This window comes from Heteronotia binoei, chromosome 2 (assembly GCF_032191835.1).
Source record: "Heteronotia binoei isolate CCM8104 ecotype False Entrance Well chromosome 2, APGP_CSIRO_Hbin_v1, whole genome shotgun sequence".
Classification (NCBI taxonomy): domain Eukaryota; kingdom Metazoa; phylum Chordata; class Lepidosauria; order Squamata; family Gekkonidae; genus Heteronotia; species Heteronotia binoei.
In genome coordinates, this window is record NC_083224.1 from 202,986,344 (window position 1) to 203,004,863 (window position 18,520).

General features: G+C 47.6%; 1 protein-coding gene and 2 non-coding genes across 3 annotated transcripts in view; 1 reads left to right on the forward strand and 2 right to left on the reverse strand.

The window, feature by feature from the left end:
- The window catches only part of DPP9 (dipeptidyl peptidase 9), a 75,436-nt gene extending 70,373 nt beyond the window's left edge, over positions 1-5,063 (reverse strand). The window contains exons 1-2 of the mRNA XM_060232870.1: positions 5,045-5,063; positions 999-1,088 (exon numbers count right to left, since the gene is read on the reverse strand). Coding sequence (XP_060088853.1) covers positions 999-1,054 — 56 coding nt within the window. The 5' untranslated portion in view covers positions 1,055-1,088; positions 5,045-5,063. The remainder of the gene's footprint in view (positions 1-998; positions 1,089-5,044) is intronic.
- A 1,242-nt stretch (positions 5,064-6,305) lies between these two features.
- Positions 6,306-6,377, forward strand: TRNAG-UCC (transfer RNA glycine (anticodon UCC)). The gene has a single exon. It is a non-coding gene; the product is annotated as a tRNA-Gly (tRNA).
- A 460-nt stretch (positions 6,378-6,837) lies between these two features.
- TRNAV-CAC (transfer RNA valine (anticodon CAC)) lies at positions 6,838-6,910 on the reverse strand. Its single transcript has one exon. It is a non-coding gene; the product is annotated as a tRNA-Val (tRNA).
- Positions 6,911-18,520: the final 11,610 nt, after the last annotated feature.

Sequence of the window (18,520 nt, forward strand, 5' to 3'; positions counted from 1 at the left end):
CTCTGGGCTCCTCAGAGGAAGGCAGGGCAGAAATCTCATTGAGAAGTCCCTCCCCACACTGTGACCATGCCAAAACATAAGCCCCACCCCCATCACAGAGAAAAGAACGCATAGCAAAACAGACAAACAGAGCATATTTGTAATATTGCCTTTGCACATATCTATAGACCCATCTGATTTGAGAAAAAGTGATCAACCTGTGACTAGACTGCAGGTGGGATTCATGCAACTGAGTGCTCCACTGCCTAAACATCCCTGCACATAGAAAGCTAATGGGCTAAGGAGGCTAGCTAAGACTCATTCCTGTCACCATGCTACTTAGAAGCAAAGGGTCTTGTTTTGGCACAGAGGACTACACAAACTCTCTAGATCCAGGCGGGCAGCCATGTTGGTCTGAAGCAGTAGAACAAAGTAGGAGTCAAGGTGCACCTTTAAGACCAACAAAGTTTTATTCAGAATGGAAGCTTTCATAAGCTCTAAGCATACTTCATCTGATGAGGAATCGGGTACAGTGAGCAGAGCTACATATAGCTGGTAGGCAGTGGTTTAGAATGCAAAATGGTACATATTTAAGATCCAATGACAGAATAGTAAAATTAACAGCACAGTAAGATTAACAAATTGAGCAAACCTTTGATCTGGGTAACATGCATGAGAAACCAATAAAACTGTAACATGTCAAACTGTGAGAATGTCTGTTAATCACTCTATTGTCATAAGCAAGCCTGGGCCAAATTGAGGGCATTTCTTTCTCAGACGTTTTGTCCATCCAACTTGTGCCACTTGACTCCTACTTTGTTCCCCAGCTCTAGTATGAACTGGGACAAACTAGACCACCTCAGTGAGAACTAGGCCCTTGATCCAGGTCTAGAATTCAGAGGTACAATACTTCCCAGTCCCAACGATCTGCAACTGGGCTTTTATTTAAGCTTTCAAATATGCAATAGCTCCAAAGTCATTACTTAACACCTGTCCCCTCAAAGGCCCAGAAAAATTACCTTCTCCAACTTCCTGAAGTTTTGTTTTCCAGACGAGCCCTCTTGACCTTCTGCATCAACTGCTCAGCAAGCCTTGGGTAGAAGAAGAAACTAGAGAAGAAAAAAGAAACAAAACAGGAGATGAATTCTTTGGAGTGAAACAGCTTAGATAGCCTTGCGCATGGTATGGTATGGCTTACGACTCTGTATCAGCCATAAAAGGCCCAGGCATGATATAATTTTGGAAGAAGGGGAAGGAAAAGGTATGGGGCAGCCTCCGTTCTTCTACATGGCAGTCTCCACCTTCTAATTTCACCATAATCTAGGACATATCAAGCCAGGACAAAAAGGCCTATCCCCAACATGTCAAGGAGTTCCTTAGGTATGAAACCCTGAGCTGATGGAAGTTGGCAGTATTGGAAGACAGAGCAGGCCAACTTGGACAACTCAAATTGGAGAATTTCACAGGATGCAGATCCAAAAGATATCCTCATCCCAAAGACTTAAGCATGCCCATATTGACAATCAAGCCCAAAAGAATCCCACTTCTGTTTGCAAAGAGTGGCAGGAAGGCAGGGACCCAACCAGCTAGCTCTGGAGGGCATGAGCAAGAGTGTCTATGGTCAAACTCCTTAAGTCTTCATTTTAGGACCTCCTAGATTCTCCTTCATTCTACCAAGTGGGGTTTCACTGAAGACAAAAGCCACAGTCAAATCAGTTGGTAGAAAACAAAACAGGAAAGGGAGTGTTTTGTTTTGCCATCTGGTTGCAGCTGATTTATGGTGACTCCTGAGGGTTTTCAAGACAAGAGACATTCGGAGGTGGCTTTATGCCTCTACACAGAGCAACCCTGGACTTCCTTGGTGGTCTCCCATCCAATGACCAACCAGGGCCAACCCTGCTTAGCTCCCAATGAGGTTGGGCTAGTCTGGGCTATCCAGGTCCGGTTAGATGAACAGAGGTGATTTGTCATTGCCTTGCCTCTGCATAGAGACCCTGGACTTCCTTGGTGGTCTCTCATCCAAGTACTAATCAGGGCTGACCCTGCTTAGCTTCCCAGGTCTAATGAGATGGGGCTTCCCTGAGCAATCCAGGTCACACCAGATGAACAGAGGTGGTTTGTCATAGCAACACTGGACTTGCTGGGTGGTCTCCCACCAAAGGACTAACCAGGGTTGATTGACCCTGTGTAGATTCTGAGTGCTGATGAGACTGGGCTAGTCCAGGTCAGGGCAGAACAGAGAGTGGGGGGAGGCACACCAACCTTACACTCTCCAACCTGTGTGGCACAGAGCTCACTAAAGGGCTGGCTAAAGACACCTGCTCAGTCAGGACCAAAGTCTTGAAGAGGAGCTGGCAGTCGAGTCACTGAGAAGAAAAAGAGAAGAAGACTGCAGATTTATACCCCGCCCTTCTCTCTGAATCAGAGACTCAGAGCAGCTTACAATCTCCTATATCTTCTACCCCCACAACAGACACCCTGTGAGGTGGGTGGGGCTGCAAGAGTTCTGACAGAAGCTGTCCTTTCAAGGACAACTCCTATGAGAGCTATGGCTGACCCAAGGCCAGCAGCTGCAAGTGGAGGAGTGGGGAATCAAATCCGGCTCTCTCAAATAAAAGTCTGCACACTTAACCACTACACAAAACTGGCTCTCACCAAACCAGCTCTCACTACACCAAACTGGCTCTGAGGGTCTCCCTCTCCTCCAACACTTCCCCTGCCCTAGAGTGAGCGTGGCAAAGACATCATAGCCCTGAACGTATTAGAAAAGACTATGTGGCTCTGGGTCAGAAGGCGAAGGAGCTGGGCGTACAGGTTGTGTTCTCGTCAGCGCTTCCTGTTGAAGGTCGTGGCTTAGGATGAGAAAGAAGAATACTTCAAATAAACAACTGGCTATGTCGATGGTGTCAGGAAAGTTTCGGATTTCTGAACCATGGCTTATGCTTTTGAGATGGTCTTCTATCGAGAGATGGTTTGCACCTTACAGCGGTAGGGAAAATGGTGTTTGGTAACAGCCTTGCTAACCTAATAAGGAGGGCTTTAAACTAAATTGTATGGGGGAGCGAGACAATAATTCAAAGCCTCGTATGATGCCAGAAACTGGGGATAAGAACATCAAAGATTTGCAGAGAGTGGCACATACGCTAGGTAATGTTAACTTGCAGGCTTGTATGGAAACCAAACCCTCGGGATGCATAAAACATGGATTCCAATGTCTCTACACTAATGCACAGAGTATGGGAAACAAACAGGAGGAACTGGAAGTCCTAATAAAGGAAGGAAACTATGACATAATAGGCCTTACTGAAACATGGTGGGATGACACTCACAACTGGAATATTAGGATTCAGGGGTACAACTTATTTAAAAGGGACAGGCAAATGAGAAAGGGCAGAGGCATAGCAGTATATGTGAAGGAAGTATATACTTGTGAGCAAATATGTGAATCGGAGCATGACAGCTCAGTTGAGATTCTCTGGGTAAAAATAAAAGGAGTAAGAAACAACAGTGATATTATTGTGGGGGTCTGCTACAGACCACCAAGTCAGGCAGAGGACTTGGATGAGATAATTCTACAGCAGATTGCAAAGTTCTCCAAGAGAAGGAATACAGTGATCATGGGAGATTTCCATTACCCAGACATCTGTTGGAAGTCCAACTCCGCTAAAAATGAAAAGTCAAATAGATTCCTGACTTGTCTTGCTGACAACTTCCTTTTACAGAAAGTGAAGGAAACAAGGGGATCTGGTATCTTGGATTTGATTCTCACCAACAAGGAAGAATTGATTGAAGAAGTGGAAATAGTGGGCACCCTGGGCAGTAGTGACCATGTGATTTTGGAATTTACAGTCTTAGGGAAGGGAAAAGCTATACGTAGTCAGACTTATAGGTTGGACTTCAGAAAAGCAAAATTTGATAAACTTGGAACTAAACACAGAAGACAACAGAAACAGGATACAGGATGACCTTGACAGGCTGGAAAACTGAACTAAAATCAATAAAATGAATTTTAACAGGGATAAATGTAAAGTTCTGCATTTAGGTAGGAAAAATCCAATGCATGGTTACAGAATGGGGGAGACTTGTCTTAGTATTAGTGTGTGCGAAAAGGATCTAGGGGTCTTAGTGGATCATACGGTGAACATGAGTCAAGTGTGATGCGGTGGTTAAAAAGGCAAATGCAATTTTGGGCTGTATCAACAGAAGTATAGTGTCCAGATCACGTGATGTGATGGTATCGCTTTACTCTGCTCTGGTAAGACCTCATCTGGAGTCTTGTGTTCAGTTTTGGGCACCACATTTTAAGAAGGATACAGACAAGGTGGAACAGGTCCAGAGGAGGGCGACAAAGATGGTGAGGGGTCTGGAGACCCAGTCCTATGAGGAAAGGTTGAAGGAGCTGGGCATGTTTAGCCTGGAGAGGAGGTGGCTGAGAGGTGATCTGATCACCATCTTCAACTACTTGAAGGGCTGTCCTCTAGAGGAATTGTTTTCTGTGGCCCAGAAGGTAGGACCGGAACCAATGGGTTGAAATTAAACCAAAAGAGTTTCTGGCTCAACATTAGGAAGAACTTCCTACCATTAGAGTGATTCCACAGTGGAACAGGCTTCCTTGGAGGTTTTTAAACAGAGGCTAGATGGCCACCTGACAGCAATGAAGATCCTGTGAATTTAGGGGGAAGTGCTTGTGGGTTTCCTGCATTGTGCAGGGGGTTGGACTGGATGGCCCCGGAGGTCCCTTCCAACTCTAGGATTCTATGATCACAAGACTCCACAGGAGGGCGAGGCCACAGCAGGCCCCATTCTTTCTCCCCAGGGAGGGCGTGGCCAAATCCATTCAGGGGGCCGAGGCGGGGCCAATGGCCAGGGGGCGGGGCCGAGACAGAGCCCGCCTCCAGGTTGTGGGCGTGGCCAAGAGACCCCCCCACCGCAGGCTCCGAGGGCGCGGCCAGAGGCCCCCCTTCCCTGTGGGAAAAGCGGGGGGGGGGGGTCCAGCTCAGCCTCGACGGGGAGGGGCCCACCCCGAGCTCCGCCCCCCCTCCCTCCCCCCCATCCCCTGACTCACTCCGGGCGGCTTCCCCCCCGCTGCGAGGCTTCTGCGCGCCGGGGAAAGGGGGGGGAGGGAAGGGGTCGGGGGTCACGCGGCGCCGCCTTCACTCCCGCTCCATCCCCCCGCCGGGAGGCCGAGAAGCGCCGAGAAACGGGGGAGGGGGGGAGGGAAAACGCCGGCCTCCTTGAGCCTCCCAGCGCGACCTTTGCGCCGGAACCGGAAGCTCGGGATAGTTTTCTCTCCTCGCCGAAAGAAAAGGGGGCGGGACCGGGAGGACGTAGACGGAGTCCATTCGCGTTGAGGGGGGTGAAAAGGGGCGGGGCCGAGCGCCTCCGGCTACATGCGCATGCGCACTCTTCCTTGCGCTCCGGAGGGCGAGTCCATTGATGAGTTGGGGGAGGCACCTGCGTGACAGTTGGGCGGAATCAGTGGCTGGATGGGCGCGGGGGTGGCCGCAGGAATAAACAAGCGTTGCAGAAGGCGGGGGGGGGGGCTCTTCGTGAGGAAAGGAGGGAGGAGACGGGGTAAGACTTAATATACAAAATATAAACATAAGCTACAAAAAATATAAAAGATGAGAAAGAGGTATAAGATAGAACATATATAATAAACAAACATCTGCCTTTATAGAAAATAAATCACCATTAGTGTATCTATCTGAGACTACATTGTTTTCAAGTAGACAGATGCCAGTGGGCAGCCGTGTTGGTCTGCAGGAGTGGCCCCTTTAAGGCCAAGCAAGTTTTATGCAGAACGTCTGAAGAAGTGGGCATGCGCACGAGAGCCGACGTCCTGAATGAAACTGAGTTGGCCTTAAAGGTGCCCCTTGACCCCGCTTGTGTTCGCTTGTTTTCAGGGGGTTGTGTGGATTTTTTTTAAAAAAACAACTACTGGGAAGAAACCATCGGCCGAGCGAGTAGGGGGAGAAAAGGCGGGAGCGAAGGCGTCGCTGTGGAAACAGAGAAGGCGGGACCATCCGATAGCCGAGGGGCGGCTGTGACGTCAGCAGGAGAGCGTCAAACTGAGGCGGAAGGGAAGGTGCCACTCAATGAAGGGGGGGGGCTGCCTCGCATCGAAAGGAAGATGGATGAGGGAAGGATAGAAAAGCCGCCTCCTTTTGCGATCACAGATGATCTCGGAGGCGTCTTCGGAGGAATAAGCGATACCATCCTTTCAAAAAGAATTGTCGAGTCACATTCCATCTCTGTGCTGGAATGGTACCGTCCGGCTTACGAAACTTTCTTAGGGGAGCGAAAGGAGAGCTCAGCAGAAGGAAGCGTTGGTGGTATAGTGGTTAGCATAGCTGCCTTCCAAGCAGTTGACCCGGGTTCGATTCCCGGCCAACGCAAGAAACTTTTATTCTCCCAGTTATTAGCTTTATAAATGCAATCAGAAAAAAAGACTCTTCTCCAGCTTGCAGAGTGGAGGTTCATTTATTGCCCTCGTTTTTTCCTCCCATCACCTAGTTAAGGAAAATATTCCTTAACACCACACGTGGTTAGGAAGCATCATGTTAATAAAACCTCCACAAGATTCCTCTAAAGAGGTGTCGTCGACCTTTTCTAAGATAAAATAAATACATAAATAAAAATAGAGTGAGTGCGAGGAGAGATTGGAAGTCAATTTAAAACACCGGATTCTTTATCTCGACTACAAACACATTTGCAAAAAAAATAAAAAATAAAAATGTTTAGTCAGACTTGCAACAACTTGAAAAGGTTTCTTCCGGATGTCTTCAGTCAAAAATTCAATGAACGGATTTTAAGACACAGCAGAGAGCACATTAAGCAAAAATTATTTAAAAGTGATGTTTCCGCCCGGGATCGAACCGGGGACCTTTCGCGTGTGAGGCGAACGTGATAACCGCTACACTACGGAAACTCACATGGTAAAAGTTTTTTCGTGCTCCTTGATATTGCCTGCGAGCATGACTTCACTATCTGCATTAGGTGTTCTTTACGGAATGTCATCCCTGCTCACTTTCCACCCACCCCAACAGCTTATACCAGGGGTGGCCAAATCTGCTCAATGCAACAGCTACAAAGAATATACATGGCACCTTTAAGACCAACTTAGTTTTATTCAGAACGTAAGCTTTCGTGTGCATGCACACTTCTTCAGACGAGAGCTTTCGTTCTGAATAAAACTAAGTTGGTCTTAAAGGTGCCATTGACTCCTATTTGTTCTATTGTTTTCAAGACTTGAACAAGCAGATGTTTGAGAGTTGTAGACATGAACGTCAGATGTTTGAGGGGAAGGAAGGAAGGAAGATGATGATGATGATGATGATGATGATGATGATGATGATGATGATGATGAAGAAGAAGATAGATAGATAGATAGATAGATAGATAGATAGATAGATAGATAGATAGATAGATAGATAGATAGATAGATAGATAGATAGATAGATAGATAGATGAGGCAGGGGAGAGAGAGGTAGAAAGAAAGCAACTTTAATTTTAAATGCATTTTCCAAGCTGCTGGCTGGCTTGCCTTGGAGAAGTGATTTAAAGAGAGAAATGCCTTCTCCAAACCAGCCAACAGGGCAGTGGGGGCTTTAGGAGCCACACAACATTTGTGAAAGAGCCACAGTTTGGCCACCCCTGGCTTATACCATTTTTCACTCCCCAACATCTTCATTTCAGTACCCTGACCTCAACCCGGCTGGCACAAAATGAATGCCGTAACAGAGCAAATACTTCTGGACACGTGCAAAGTAATTTTTCCGTCACTGCTGAATACAGCATTCGCAGTTAACATTTTGCAATAAAATTCCCCTCCCCTGGGTGATTTTATTCAGATGAGTATCTGTGTTGGTCTGAAGCAACAGAACAAAGTTCGAGTCCAGTGACATCTCTAAGGCCAACAAAGTTTTTATTCAAGGTATGGGCTTTCGTGTGTACCCACACTTCCTCAGATACAATGAAACTCAATTTACCAGTCCATACATATAGGCAGGGGATGAGCAGCAAATTAGCATGCAACATAATGAAGATGTTTATCAGATTCAGGAATAACAAACTTAGTTTATATTGTTAGCAGGTGTTTGGGTTCAGTTCTGGGGACAGAGTAAAGGACATACATATGTCTAGATATGATGGGGAGATTTGGAGAAGAAGAAGAAGAACTGGAGATTGATGTATCTTTAATTGTAGAATGCTGAGCAGGAGTCATTTTGTAGAAAAATAGGTGGTGGAGCGCAGTAGCATAACTCATTAGCATATGCCACCCCCCCCCCCATCAGCCAAAAGCAAGCCAATGCAAGAAAGGAGAGCCCCGGGTGAGCAAGGTCTGCTTGGGTTGGCTAGAGATCCAGCCAGCCCAAACAGGCCTTGCTCACCTGGGGCCCTCCTGGGATGCATTGCCCCCCCTCCCACAGTCAAAAGGCCAGCAAACCACCAACCACCCAAAATCACATAAGAAGTGGAGAAAGGGCGGCATGGGCTTCTCCAGGGGTAATAAGGGCTGCTGGGGGCATAGCAAAGCCCCTGGTGACTGGCTGGCTGCCCGCTTTCCTAATCCAGGGATTGTTATGCAGCTGCACCTACTATTCAACAGACAAGGTAGGTGGGGAGGAAGAGGGGGAACCCTCAGAAAGGTTCAGAAGCTGTGTGCCTGTGAGCTCCTGCTGAATTCAAGACCTGAGGCTGAGAGTAATTAACAAAGCCCCTGCCATTATTTTCCATCTGTCTCCTCTCAAATATGGAAGCCACCTTACATCATCATCTTCTTTGAAGTGGGGTGCAGATTTCTCTCCCCTGTCCCCAGAGAATCACATTCTAATTTCTACCGTTATTTACATGACAATCTACTAGTCTAATCTATTATTCCAAATCAGAGCTCCTTCTGTGGCAGAAGGGGCCTGCACAGCTTTTCAGTACCTGTTCCACCCCCTGCCTTCCAAGGTTTTCCTTTCCTTCTCTTTTTGCATTTTTTGTGTTTGTGTGCTCATGCCTGGAAGTCATATCAACCTCTGGTGACTCCTACTGGGGCTGGTGGATATTCAGAGAAGTGGGTTGGTAGCCTGCTTCTGGCCCCCAACCCCAATATTCCAAGAAGAAGACGAAGACATTGGATTTATAACCTGCCCTCCACTCGGAATCTCAGAGCAGCTCACAATCTCCTCTATCTTCCTCCCCCACAACAGACACCCTGTGAGGTGGGTGGGGCTGAGAGGACTTTCACAGCAGCTGCCCTTTCAAGGGCAACTCTGCCAGAGCTCTGGCTGACCCAAGGCTATTCCAGCAGGTGCATGTGGAGGAGTGGGGAATCAAACCCGGTTCTCCCAGATAAGAGTCCGCAAGCTTAACCATTACACCAAACTGGCTCCAATGGTCTCCAATGTTTTCTCTAAGCTTGTGAGCAAAAATTCCACTTTGTGAGCTCCTGGCATTAAAGTTGTGAGCTACTGCATAAAGCAGTGTGCTCTGGGGTCATCCTTCCCGAGCTAAGACAAAAAAGTGAACTGGAGGCTGAAAATCTGTGAGCTTTCTCACGCTAACTCAACTTAGAGGGGACGCTGGAGGTCTCCCATCAGCCCTAGGGTTAGCCCTAGCTTAGTTTCTGAGCTCTGCCAAGATTGGGTTTGCCTGGGCTACTCAGGTCCAGTCGCCTTCCAAGATTTCCCCATCCACTGGAGAGGCTTTTGTCTCTCACATACCCCTGACCTTTGTAAGGAATTGCCTGCTAGGAGGGTCAGGACTCTCCGTTTCTCAGGACTCTCAGGACTGGTTTGCAGGCTCTAAGTACCATATTTCAGAAGTCAGACAGGGCAGGGTCATTCAGTCTAAAGTCAGCTTTCAAGAAGTCAGTCAAATGTCATGCTTCCGAGAATTAGGCAAGGTGGAGCTGGTGGCTTAGCTTCTAACATACACATTGCATCAACACCTATTCACCTCTTCTGGCTGGTTTTTATAGCCCCATGTTTGCAGCCAACTGCTCAGAAGTAATCCCGCAACTACTCTTCCTCATCAGCAGCTGGCATCGGGGCAGGTGGTGTGCACTCTGCTTTCATGCCTGTAGTTCTACTCTCAGCCTTCATCTGCCATGTTCTAAGGGTGTAGGTGGGCTGGGAATGGCTAACTGAAGTTCACCTGCTGAATCGGGGCTGGAGGTGTGTTGATGGCTCTGCACCAGATGCTGGCTGTGAATTCTGACAAGCTGCAGCTCATTCTCCTGCTGGTCAAACCTGATAATTCAAGGTCAGCTACATGGGGCTCCTCTTCTCCTGAGGAGTCCTCACTATTGCTGAACCCTGGCTGACCCATGGCAGAGGCCTTGCCTCTGTGTCTCCCCTGCTCAGCACCTGGCTACCATGTGGACAGTTTACTGCCTTCTGCGCCCCTGGAGGAATAGCCAGAAGTGATGTCATTGTGTCAATGACGTCGGGGTGGTTCCCCCCGCCAGCCCAATGTGGGCCGGCAGGTTGGGAACCACCAGGGTGGGAGAATCCCATCCAGCCCAGGGGCTTGACAGCCCTACCCACTTGGGAGTGAGGGATCCCCCAATTTTGTGGACTCCTGCCCCCCCCTAACAGCCAGCTGACTGGCAGGGGAAACCCCACCCCCAACAGCCATGACCCCACACGACACCCTCCACGTGATGGCAGAAGTTATGTAATCATCTCGGGGACACCACATGGTGATCCTCTGGTTTTGGGGCAAAACTCTATGGGTTGAGCCCAATTTTACCCTAGAGTTTGTCTAAAAACCAGAGCATCTCTGTGTGACATCCCCATCCTAATGTCACATCTGCATGATGTCATCACTTTGGGGAGGTCGTGCTGGGTGACATCACCCTGTTCCCCCACTCTTGGAAAGCTCCTTCCACTCCCTCCAGTGATGAGGTAAGACCTGCGAACCTTAGCAGTTCTTGACTCAGCCATTATCTCTCCTGCTGGCAGTAAGAATATCCCCAGTTTGCTTTATGGTATTGGAATATGGAGCTGGGGAGAGCAGTTTTTGGAATCACTGGAAAAAATACAAAATTATTTTATGAGACAGATTCTTGTGCTACCTCAGGGTTCCCCAGCAGCATTAATGAGGGCCTGAGATTGTTATCCGCTCTCTGAAAACGAGGGGTAATTTCAGAGTTTCCTGATAGTTCTCAGGATTCGCTATCAGAATTTTTATAGTTCTCAGGATTTGCTGGGCTCCCAAAGGTCACCTTCTTTTAAAACATGCTAAGAGTCATAATCAGGCCTCATTTTGGGCAGGAGCTCACAGGAGCAGAGCTCCGGAACCTCTAAATTTTATTATGCTCTTTCTTCCTTACCGCCCCCCCTCAAAAAAATTGCTTCCGGGTGAGAATTTTGCTGAATTCTAAGATTTGACAAACTTTCTAATACTTTCCCCCACAAAAAATGGGGAAAGAACTAAAACATATAAAGCAGACAGATGGAAATCTTCATCATGCCACTGTGACCACATAGGAGAAAGTCATTTAAAAATATGATGGAAGTAAGAATAATAACTTTTTATTTATATCCCGCCCTCCCCGCCAAGGCAGGCTCAGGGCGTCTGTAAGGTTTTATGATGACAATAATGATTCAAGAAGCATTTGAAGGTAGCTGCTGAGCTGATATAATCTAGTCCACCTTCTGGTGATGTCGGGGGTGTGTGGCATATGCAAATGAGTTGCGCAAATGAGTTGTTCTAATGAGCTCCATACCTCTTTTCCTACAAAATAACCCCTGGTCATAAGGATTACTTGGGCTTTATTCAGTCAAAGTATGCAATCCCAAATGAGCTGTTAAGTTCTAAAACATCATGTCGGGACTTCATATCTAAGAACTTTAACAACAGTGAAACTGAAGGTGGCCAGTAGTCTAAGGTTCCTAGTTATGCCCTCAGCAGTCTGTTTGGGACATTTTCAAATGTGCCTGCCCGCGCATTATGATGCTGTGTGTGTGGTTCAGGAAAAATAGATGATCTGATTCACTCTGTTTTGAAATGTCCCCTCCATCATGAACTCCAAAATTAAATTGACTGCTAATATGTTATCTATGTGCAAAAGAGCTTCGGATCTGGAAAAAAGTAATATTTTTGTTTGCAGATGAAGATGCTTATTATGTATCTAAAAGAGTTGCTTTGTTTGCACTGGCTCCAAGGAGGATTAGATCAAATGATATGCAACCTTAGGCCGATTCCCCACTAGCCTTACGCCACTCTCATGCTCCTCTTCTCAGCAGGGCTTCCGTCGGATTTCACACTATCTGCCCCCGGGGCTGCAACTTGCTTCGCCTTTTTCATGCGACAAACAAACTGGTTTTTAGAGGATCTTGTTTGCTGTGTGAAAGAGGGAGAGCTAGTTGCAGCCCGGGGGCAGATAGTGTGAAATCCGACAGAAGCCCCGTGGAGAAGAGGCGAGTGAGAGCAGCATAAGGCTAGTGGAGAATCGGTCTTAGTTATAAACTGCTGGGCACCACTTAACTTTTTTCATGTTTATGGGTCCTGATTGGTATCACTTTTGTAATATTGTAATGTTGTGAATTCTGTTAAATTGTTTTAATATTGTAACAATGTTAAGACCTATGGTCAATCTCTCCTGCAAGATCTAATATCATATTTATGAAGGTAGTGAGCTGAGGAAGTATTTGAATGGATTCCATCCCCACCACCACCTGTTCTTGGCCCAGGTTAAAAAAACTTTTATAATGTACAGTGGAGGTTTTGCTCAGCTCAAAGCTCCCAGGGGGGGAAATGCATTTTTTCACACCTCGAGTAAAACTTTGGTTGGTCTTCAAGGTGCCACTGGACTCTAATTTCATTCTGCTGTTTCAGACCAGTATTGCTGCCCACCTGAATACTTTCAGATCTTTGCAAAACTTTGGACATCAAAGCATTCTGCTCATGTCTAGCAATCATCGGGTGCATTCACACTACACTAAATAATGCATTTTGCAATGGGATTTTTACTGTGTAAGAATAGCCAAAATCCATTTGCAAAACACATTATTTAGTACAGTGTGAATACGCCCACCATTTCTGGGAAATTTCCACACTGCAATCTGATTTACATGTCTCTCTAAACCAGTGAGGCTTAAAATTCCTTCTTGGAAGAGAGACTAGAAATCACTTGGAAACCATTCTATCAACTCAGGAGATAAATTCAAGGTGTTCCGCAAGGTATAGTCAACTCCTGAAGTGAAAACAGTCTTCTGTCATGTTCTTCCTCTTGGCTAGGTGTGTGAATTTATTTTATTTATTTGTAATTTATATCCCGCCCTTCCCACCAGGTGGCTCAGGGCGGCTTACAACATATAAAAACTAACATATAAAAACTAACATAAGAATATAAAATTAAGCATAAAGGTTAACATTTCATAATTTACATAGTTAAAAAAAATATGCACGCAGGACCAGTGTTAGGCTTGCCACCCTCCAGGTGGCACCAGGTATTGCTTTTACAATCGATTTCCAGGCAACCAAGGTCACTTCTCCTGGAGAAAATGGCTGCTCCAGAGGGTGGAGTCTATGGCATCATACTCTGCTGAGGTCCTGCCCTCCCCCAGGCCCCACCCCCAAAATCTCCAGGTATTTCCCAACCGAGAGCTGGCAACCCCGGCCAGTGTACGACTGGTTTTAGGTTTCTCCCCATGAAACAAGGGTTTTTATATAAGTATATGTATAGAATTCATTCACCAGTCTCCTATAATGCCTATCTGCTTTGATTTTGAATTGATCTCCCTATTTTGATTGCAAGGCTTTCTGTGTGGTTTGGCTCAAAGCCCTCCTGCTACAGAAGAATCCAAGAGCCCTGTCTTGCTTTGCACAATGGTGTGAGGTCCACCTTGGCACACAACACCACCAGGTGTCAGCCGAAGCATGAACACCAACAGAATCTCCCCCCCACACACACACACACACCTCCTTGTGCATCAGACCTTTGCAAGACTCTGGAGGAAGCTCTGAGCCCAAGTTCAAGCTTCCTTCAACAAAGCAGGAACAACAAAGACCAAGTTTTTCATATGCCAAAGGCCCACTTAGTCAGATGCACAAAGTGGTATAGAAAGGAGTAAATAAGCTCCCTAGTTGGTTGGTTATAAATTTCAAATTGTGTCATCAATCTCTGCTATGTAGACCGGAGGACTGAGAGACTTCTGATACATTCTGAGCAAGCAGGGTCTGGGAAAAGGCAAAGCACAGCTGATCACTGCTTAACCCTCTACCAGTTTGCCCACACAAGGAGGGCAGGCAACCCCCAGGTGGGATCTGGAGAGCCTCCCGTATTTCAACTGATCTCCAAACCACAGAGATCAGTTCACTTGGAGAAAATTGCTGCTATGGAGGCTGGACTCTGTGGCGTTGTATCCTGCTGAGGTCCCCCCCCCTTCCCCAAACCCCCAATCTCTACCCCCCAAGTCTCTTTTATCATCCTACCCCATAGTTGGCAGCCCTACCAACAGAGCATAAAGGGTTCCACCAAAACTGTGTGTGCATGTGTGGCATGTATAGATTTAACAACTGTCTTTTACTCAGTTGACAGGAATCCACTTTGGCTGAAATTGGCAGGTACAAATATTGACAAAGATCTATTGCTTTTGTAACAGGAATTTCCCTCAAACATATTTGCTAAAATTAAGGTGAATATCTCGGGCTCATTAGCTGCAGAGAGTCCTATTTCTGGGGAGAGGGAGTCAAACAAGGGTTTGTCTTATCCCCTTTGTCTTTATGCCCAAATGATATTGTTCTGCATTTTTCCCAACCATTTTTAGGTGAACGGAAATGATCCATTCTTTTAAATGCAGACTATATGGTGTTCCTAATTTTCACTGACCTAAGAAGGATGTTGAATAAGTTGCTTAACTTTTGTAAAGAAGATGCTTTCAACTGTAATTTGCCAAGCCCAAAGTGCTGGTAATCCTAGGACAATGTAATACCTTTGAACAGAAAGCCTCTAGAAAAAAAGCCCAGCAGGAACTAATTTGCTTGTTAGGCCACACACCCCACATCACCATTGTTTCACACAGGGCTTTTTAAGTAAAGTCCAACAGGAACTGATTTGCATATTAGGCCACACCTCCTGGTGCCAAGCCAGCCGGAATTGCATTCCTGTGCGTTCCTGCTTAAAAACAAAGCTCATTTGGTAGTAATGAGATCTTCAAGCCTGAGAACCAGAGGGATTGTCTTCAAATTCTATACCCAAAAGCAGGCTTCTTGTCATAGGGTTGCCAACCTCCTGGTAGGGCCCAGAGTTCTCCCAGAATTATATTAGGTTTCCAGACTATAGAGATCAGTTTGCCAGGAGAAAACTGATGTTTTGTGTCGAGTCACTCCATCTTGTTCCTCTTGTCATATGTATTAAATTGTACAATGCTATGCTGTCCTTCAATGCTATGCTGCGCTTGCTATGCCTTTGATATAACTGTAACTTGTTGCTTATCTGGCGGGAGGATGGCATGTCTGGGAATGGACTAGTTGCTAGGTAACCAAGGTCAAAGAGCTGGAGGAGATGCGAACCATGAACTGATAGTGGGCACCTGTGGTGATGAGAGCTTAGCAAAAATCCCATGCAAAACCCCCGCTTTTGCTTGGCGCGCTTTGGCTTGAATTATAACTGTCAGGGCAAAGGTTTCTAAATTGGGGGAACTGACAGAGAGGTGTGTATGCCCATGAAGCTGGAATAAGGATCTTGAACTTCAATTGTCTTTTCCTTGACTCTGGGTCTGACATTTTGGAGGGTGGACTTTAAGTTGGGTCACCAGCCCCTAGTTGGGGAATGGGGATCCTCCAGTTTGGAGGCCATCCCCCAGCTTCAGGGTCATCAGAAAGTGTGTGTGGGTGAAATATCACCTGCAAAGGTTTATAAGTTGGGGGAACTGACAGAGAGGTCAGTTCCGACAACGCATGTGTATGCCCATGAAGCTGGAATAAAGATCTTGAACTTCAATTGTCTTTTCCTTGACTCTGGGTCTGACATTTTGTCGGAACTTATCACCCTGGCCTAGCCTAACCCCAGATTCACAATGGGTGGTGAACAGGACCAGACTATGGGGATTACTAAAACGGACGATGAGGAAGAATCCAAGCCTGAAGGGAAGCAACCATAGTCACCCTGGTCACCGTGAGGGTGCGGAGGAAATACTGGGGCTCCATGGATTTCCAGGAGAGTATTATCAGAGATCTGATAGAGGACCCTTAGCAGCACCACCGGCTTTCAGGGCTGCAATGCTCCTACCACCCGTGGGGGTTCCAGGGTGACGAAAGTTGAGGAGAGGACCCCCGGACTGGCAGGCCAGGAGATGCAACCACAGAGAGGATGCAAGAAGCTTTAGCCACTCAAAGCATCCAACTCCGTGAGGAAATACAAGCCATGCACACCTTCATGATCCAAGAGATGCAGAACCTCGCCCGGCAAGTGCAAGCGATGGGGGAGTAGATCGCAGCTGCACCCCCCCCCTGCAACCAGCCCCCGAGGGGGGGGAAGACCATTGATTCCCACTGGGTGGGGGGAGCCCCCGCAGGATGTGAACAACCTGTGGGTGGCGACCGGGTGTCACAACCTCAACCTGAGCCAGTGGCGGTGCCAGGGGACCCCCGAGTAAGTGAAGCGAGATTGGATGAGGACCCATCGGAACTAGCCTACTTCATTGTGACTGTACGAGGGCACTTCAGCATCTGGGCCTGTATCTTCCTGACAGAACAGTTGCAAGTAGTGTACATTGGCAGTTGCCTCTGGGCCCCAGCGGCCCAGTGGTATGTTACCCTATTCGAAAGGCGATTCCCTGCGCTGAACCTCCTGAGGGCTCTACGACGCCACTTTGAAGATGCTCTACAGGAGACTAACGCGATAGCAGCCCTACAAGACCTGAAGCAGTGCGCTGGATCGGTCCGAGAGTACCTCAGCGAGTTCAGGGCTCTGAATTCCAAGGTTCAGAGATGGGACGACGAGGCCAAGATCGAGCAATTCAAGAGGGGCCTCAACTCTCACATATATGGAGAGGCCTGGAAGCTGGGGGAGCCATGAGATCTCTTCAGGTGGACCCAGCTAGCTTGCAAAATAGAGGATTGCAACAAGATGATTGCCCTCCATAAGAAGCAACAAGGCCCCCCCCCCAAAAGAAGCTTGGGAGAAGACACCCTAACCCAATCTACGCAAGCTTTCGTGTGAGGAGCGTGACTGGAGAGCCAAAGCAAAGTTGTGCTTCAAGTGCGGGGGGGAGGGGGGAATCACATTGCCAGCAAATGCCCCAGCAAGCCGAAGGAGCCGCAGACCTCCACACCCCTGAAGCCAGAGGCTAAGAAGAAAATCGGTGGCACCAGAGCCCCAATGGCCAAGGCCAAGTCAGCGGTGCTGCAGTTCCGAGAACTGATCCCCGAGGAATCCGAGGAGGGGGACGGAGGGGCCCAGCTGCTGGGAAATGACCCAGACCTGCTGAGAGGAGCGCGCAACAGCAGGTCAGAGCCACGGCTGCGCCACTACGGGTGAGATTATCTGGGACTTTGTATTATGTACCCATAACACTAGTAAACCCCGTTACGAAATGATTTTCTTGCATCAGGGCCCTACTGGACTCAGGATGCTCCAAAGACTTATTATCCCCGAGCTTGGTGGAAGCACTAGGATTAAAAACTGTGCCCCTTTAAGAATCCTATGCGTTTGAGCAAATGGACGGGAGCCCAATGAAGGGGGAGCCATGTAGGACAAAGACCGAAGTGTGCGCCTTGGGGGTGGGGGAACATTGGGAACCTTGCATGTTCATTATCGCCCCGGTCACCAAGTTCCAAGCCGTCCTCAGCCTGGAGTGGCTGACCGACCATGACCCGCTTGTCCAGTGGAGCAGGAGCGCCATTTACTTCTTGGATCCGGTGAGTGAGAGTCATCGGTGGAATAAAAAATGGGGCCCACACCCCCCTCCCCAACTTGAGAAACTTTGCGTCACCAGAGTTGAAGTGCCCAGTTTGCCCCCCAAGTATCAAGACTCGTAAAAGGTGTTTGACGCCCAGGAGGCGGATGAGCTTCCCCCCACAGACCCACTGACTGTGCCATTGAACTGGTGGAGGGGGAGCCACTTCCTAAAGCCAAGCTATACTCAATGAGTTGGGGGAGAGGGAGGAGTTACAGAGATTCCTGGAACTCAACATGCGTAGGAGGTTCATCCGACACCACCAAGTCCCCACATGCTGCTCCGGTGCTATTCAAAAGAATAAAGATGGCAGTTTATGGCTTTGCACTGACTTCCGCGGCTTGAATGCGATTTCCATTAGTAATGCGTAATCCATCCCCTTTATACAGGATCACTTAGGGGAGGTGTCCCAAGGGAAAATCTTCACTAAACTTGACCTCAGAGATGCTTACTTCCGGGTGTGCATCAAGGAGGAAGATGAATGGAAAACAGCCTTCAATAAACCCCTGGGTCAATACGAGTACTTGATCATGCCATTCGGCCTTAGGGGGGCGCCAGTGGTATTGAACTTAATCAATGAAGTATTGCACAAATATCTATATAAGGGCGTGATCTGTTATCTGGATGATGTTTTGATATAT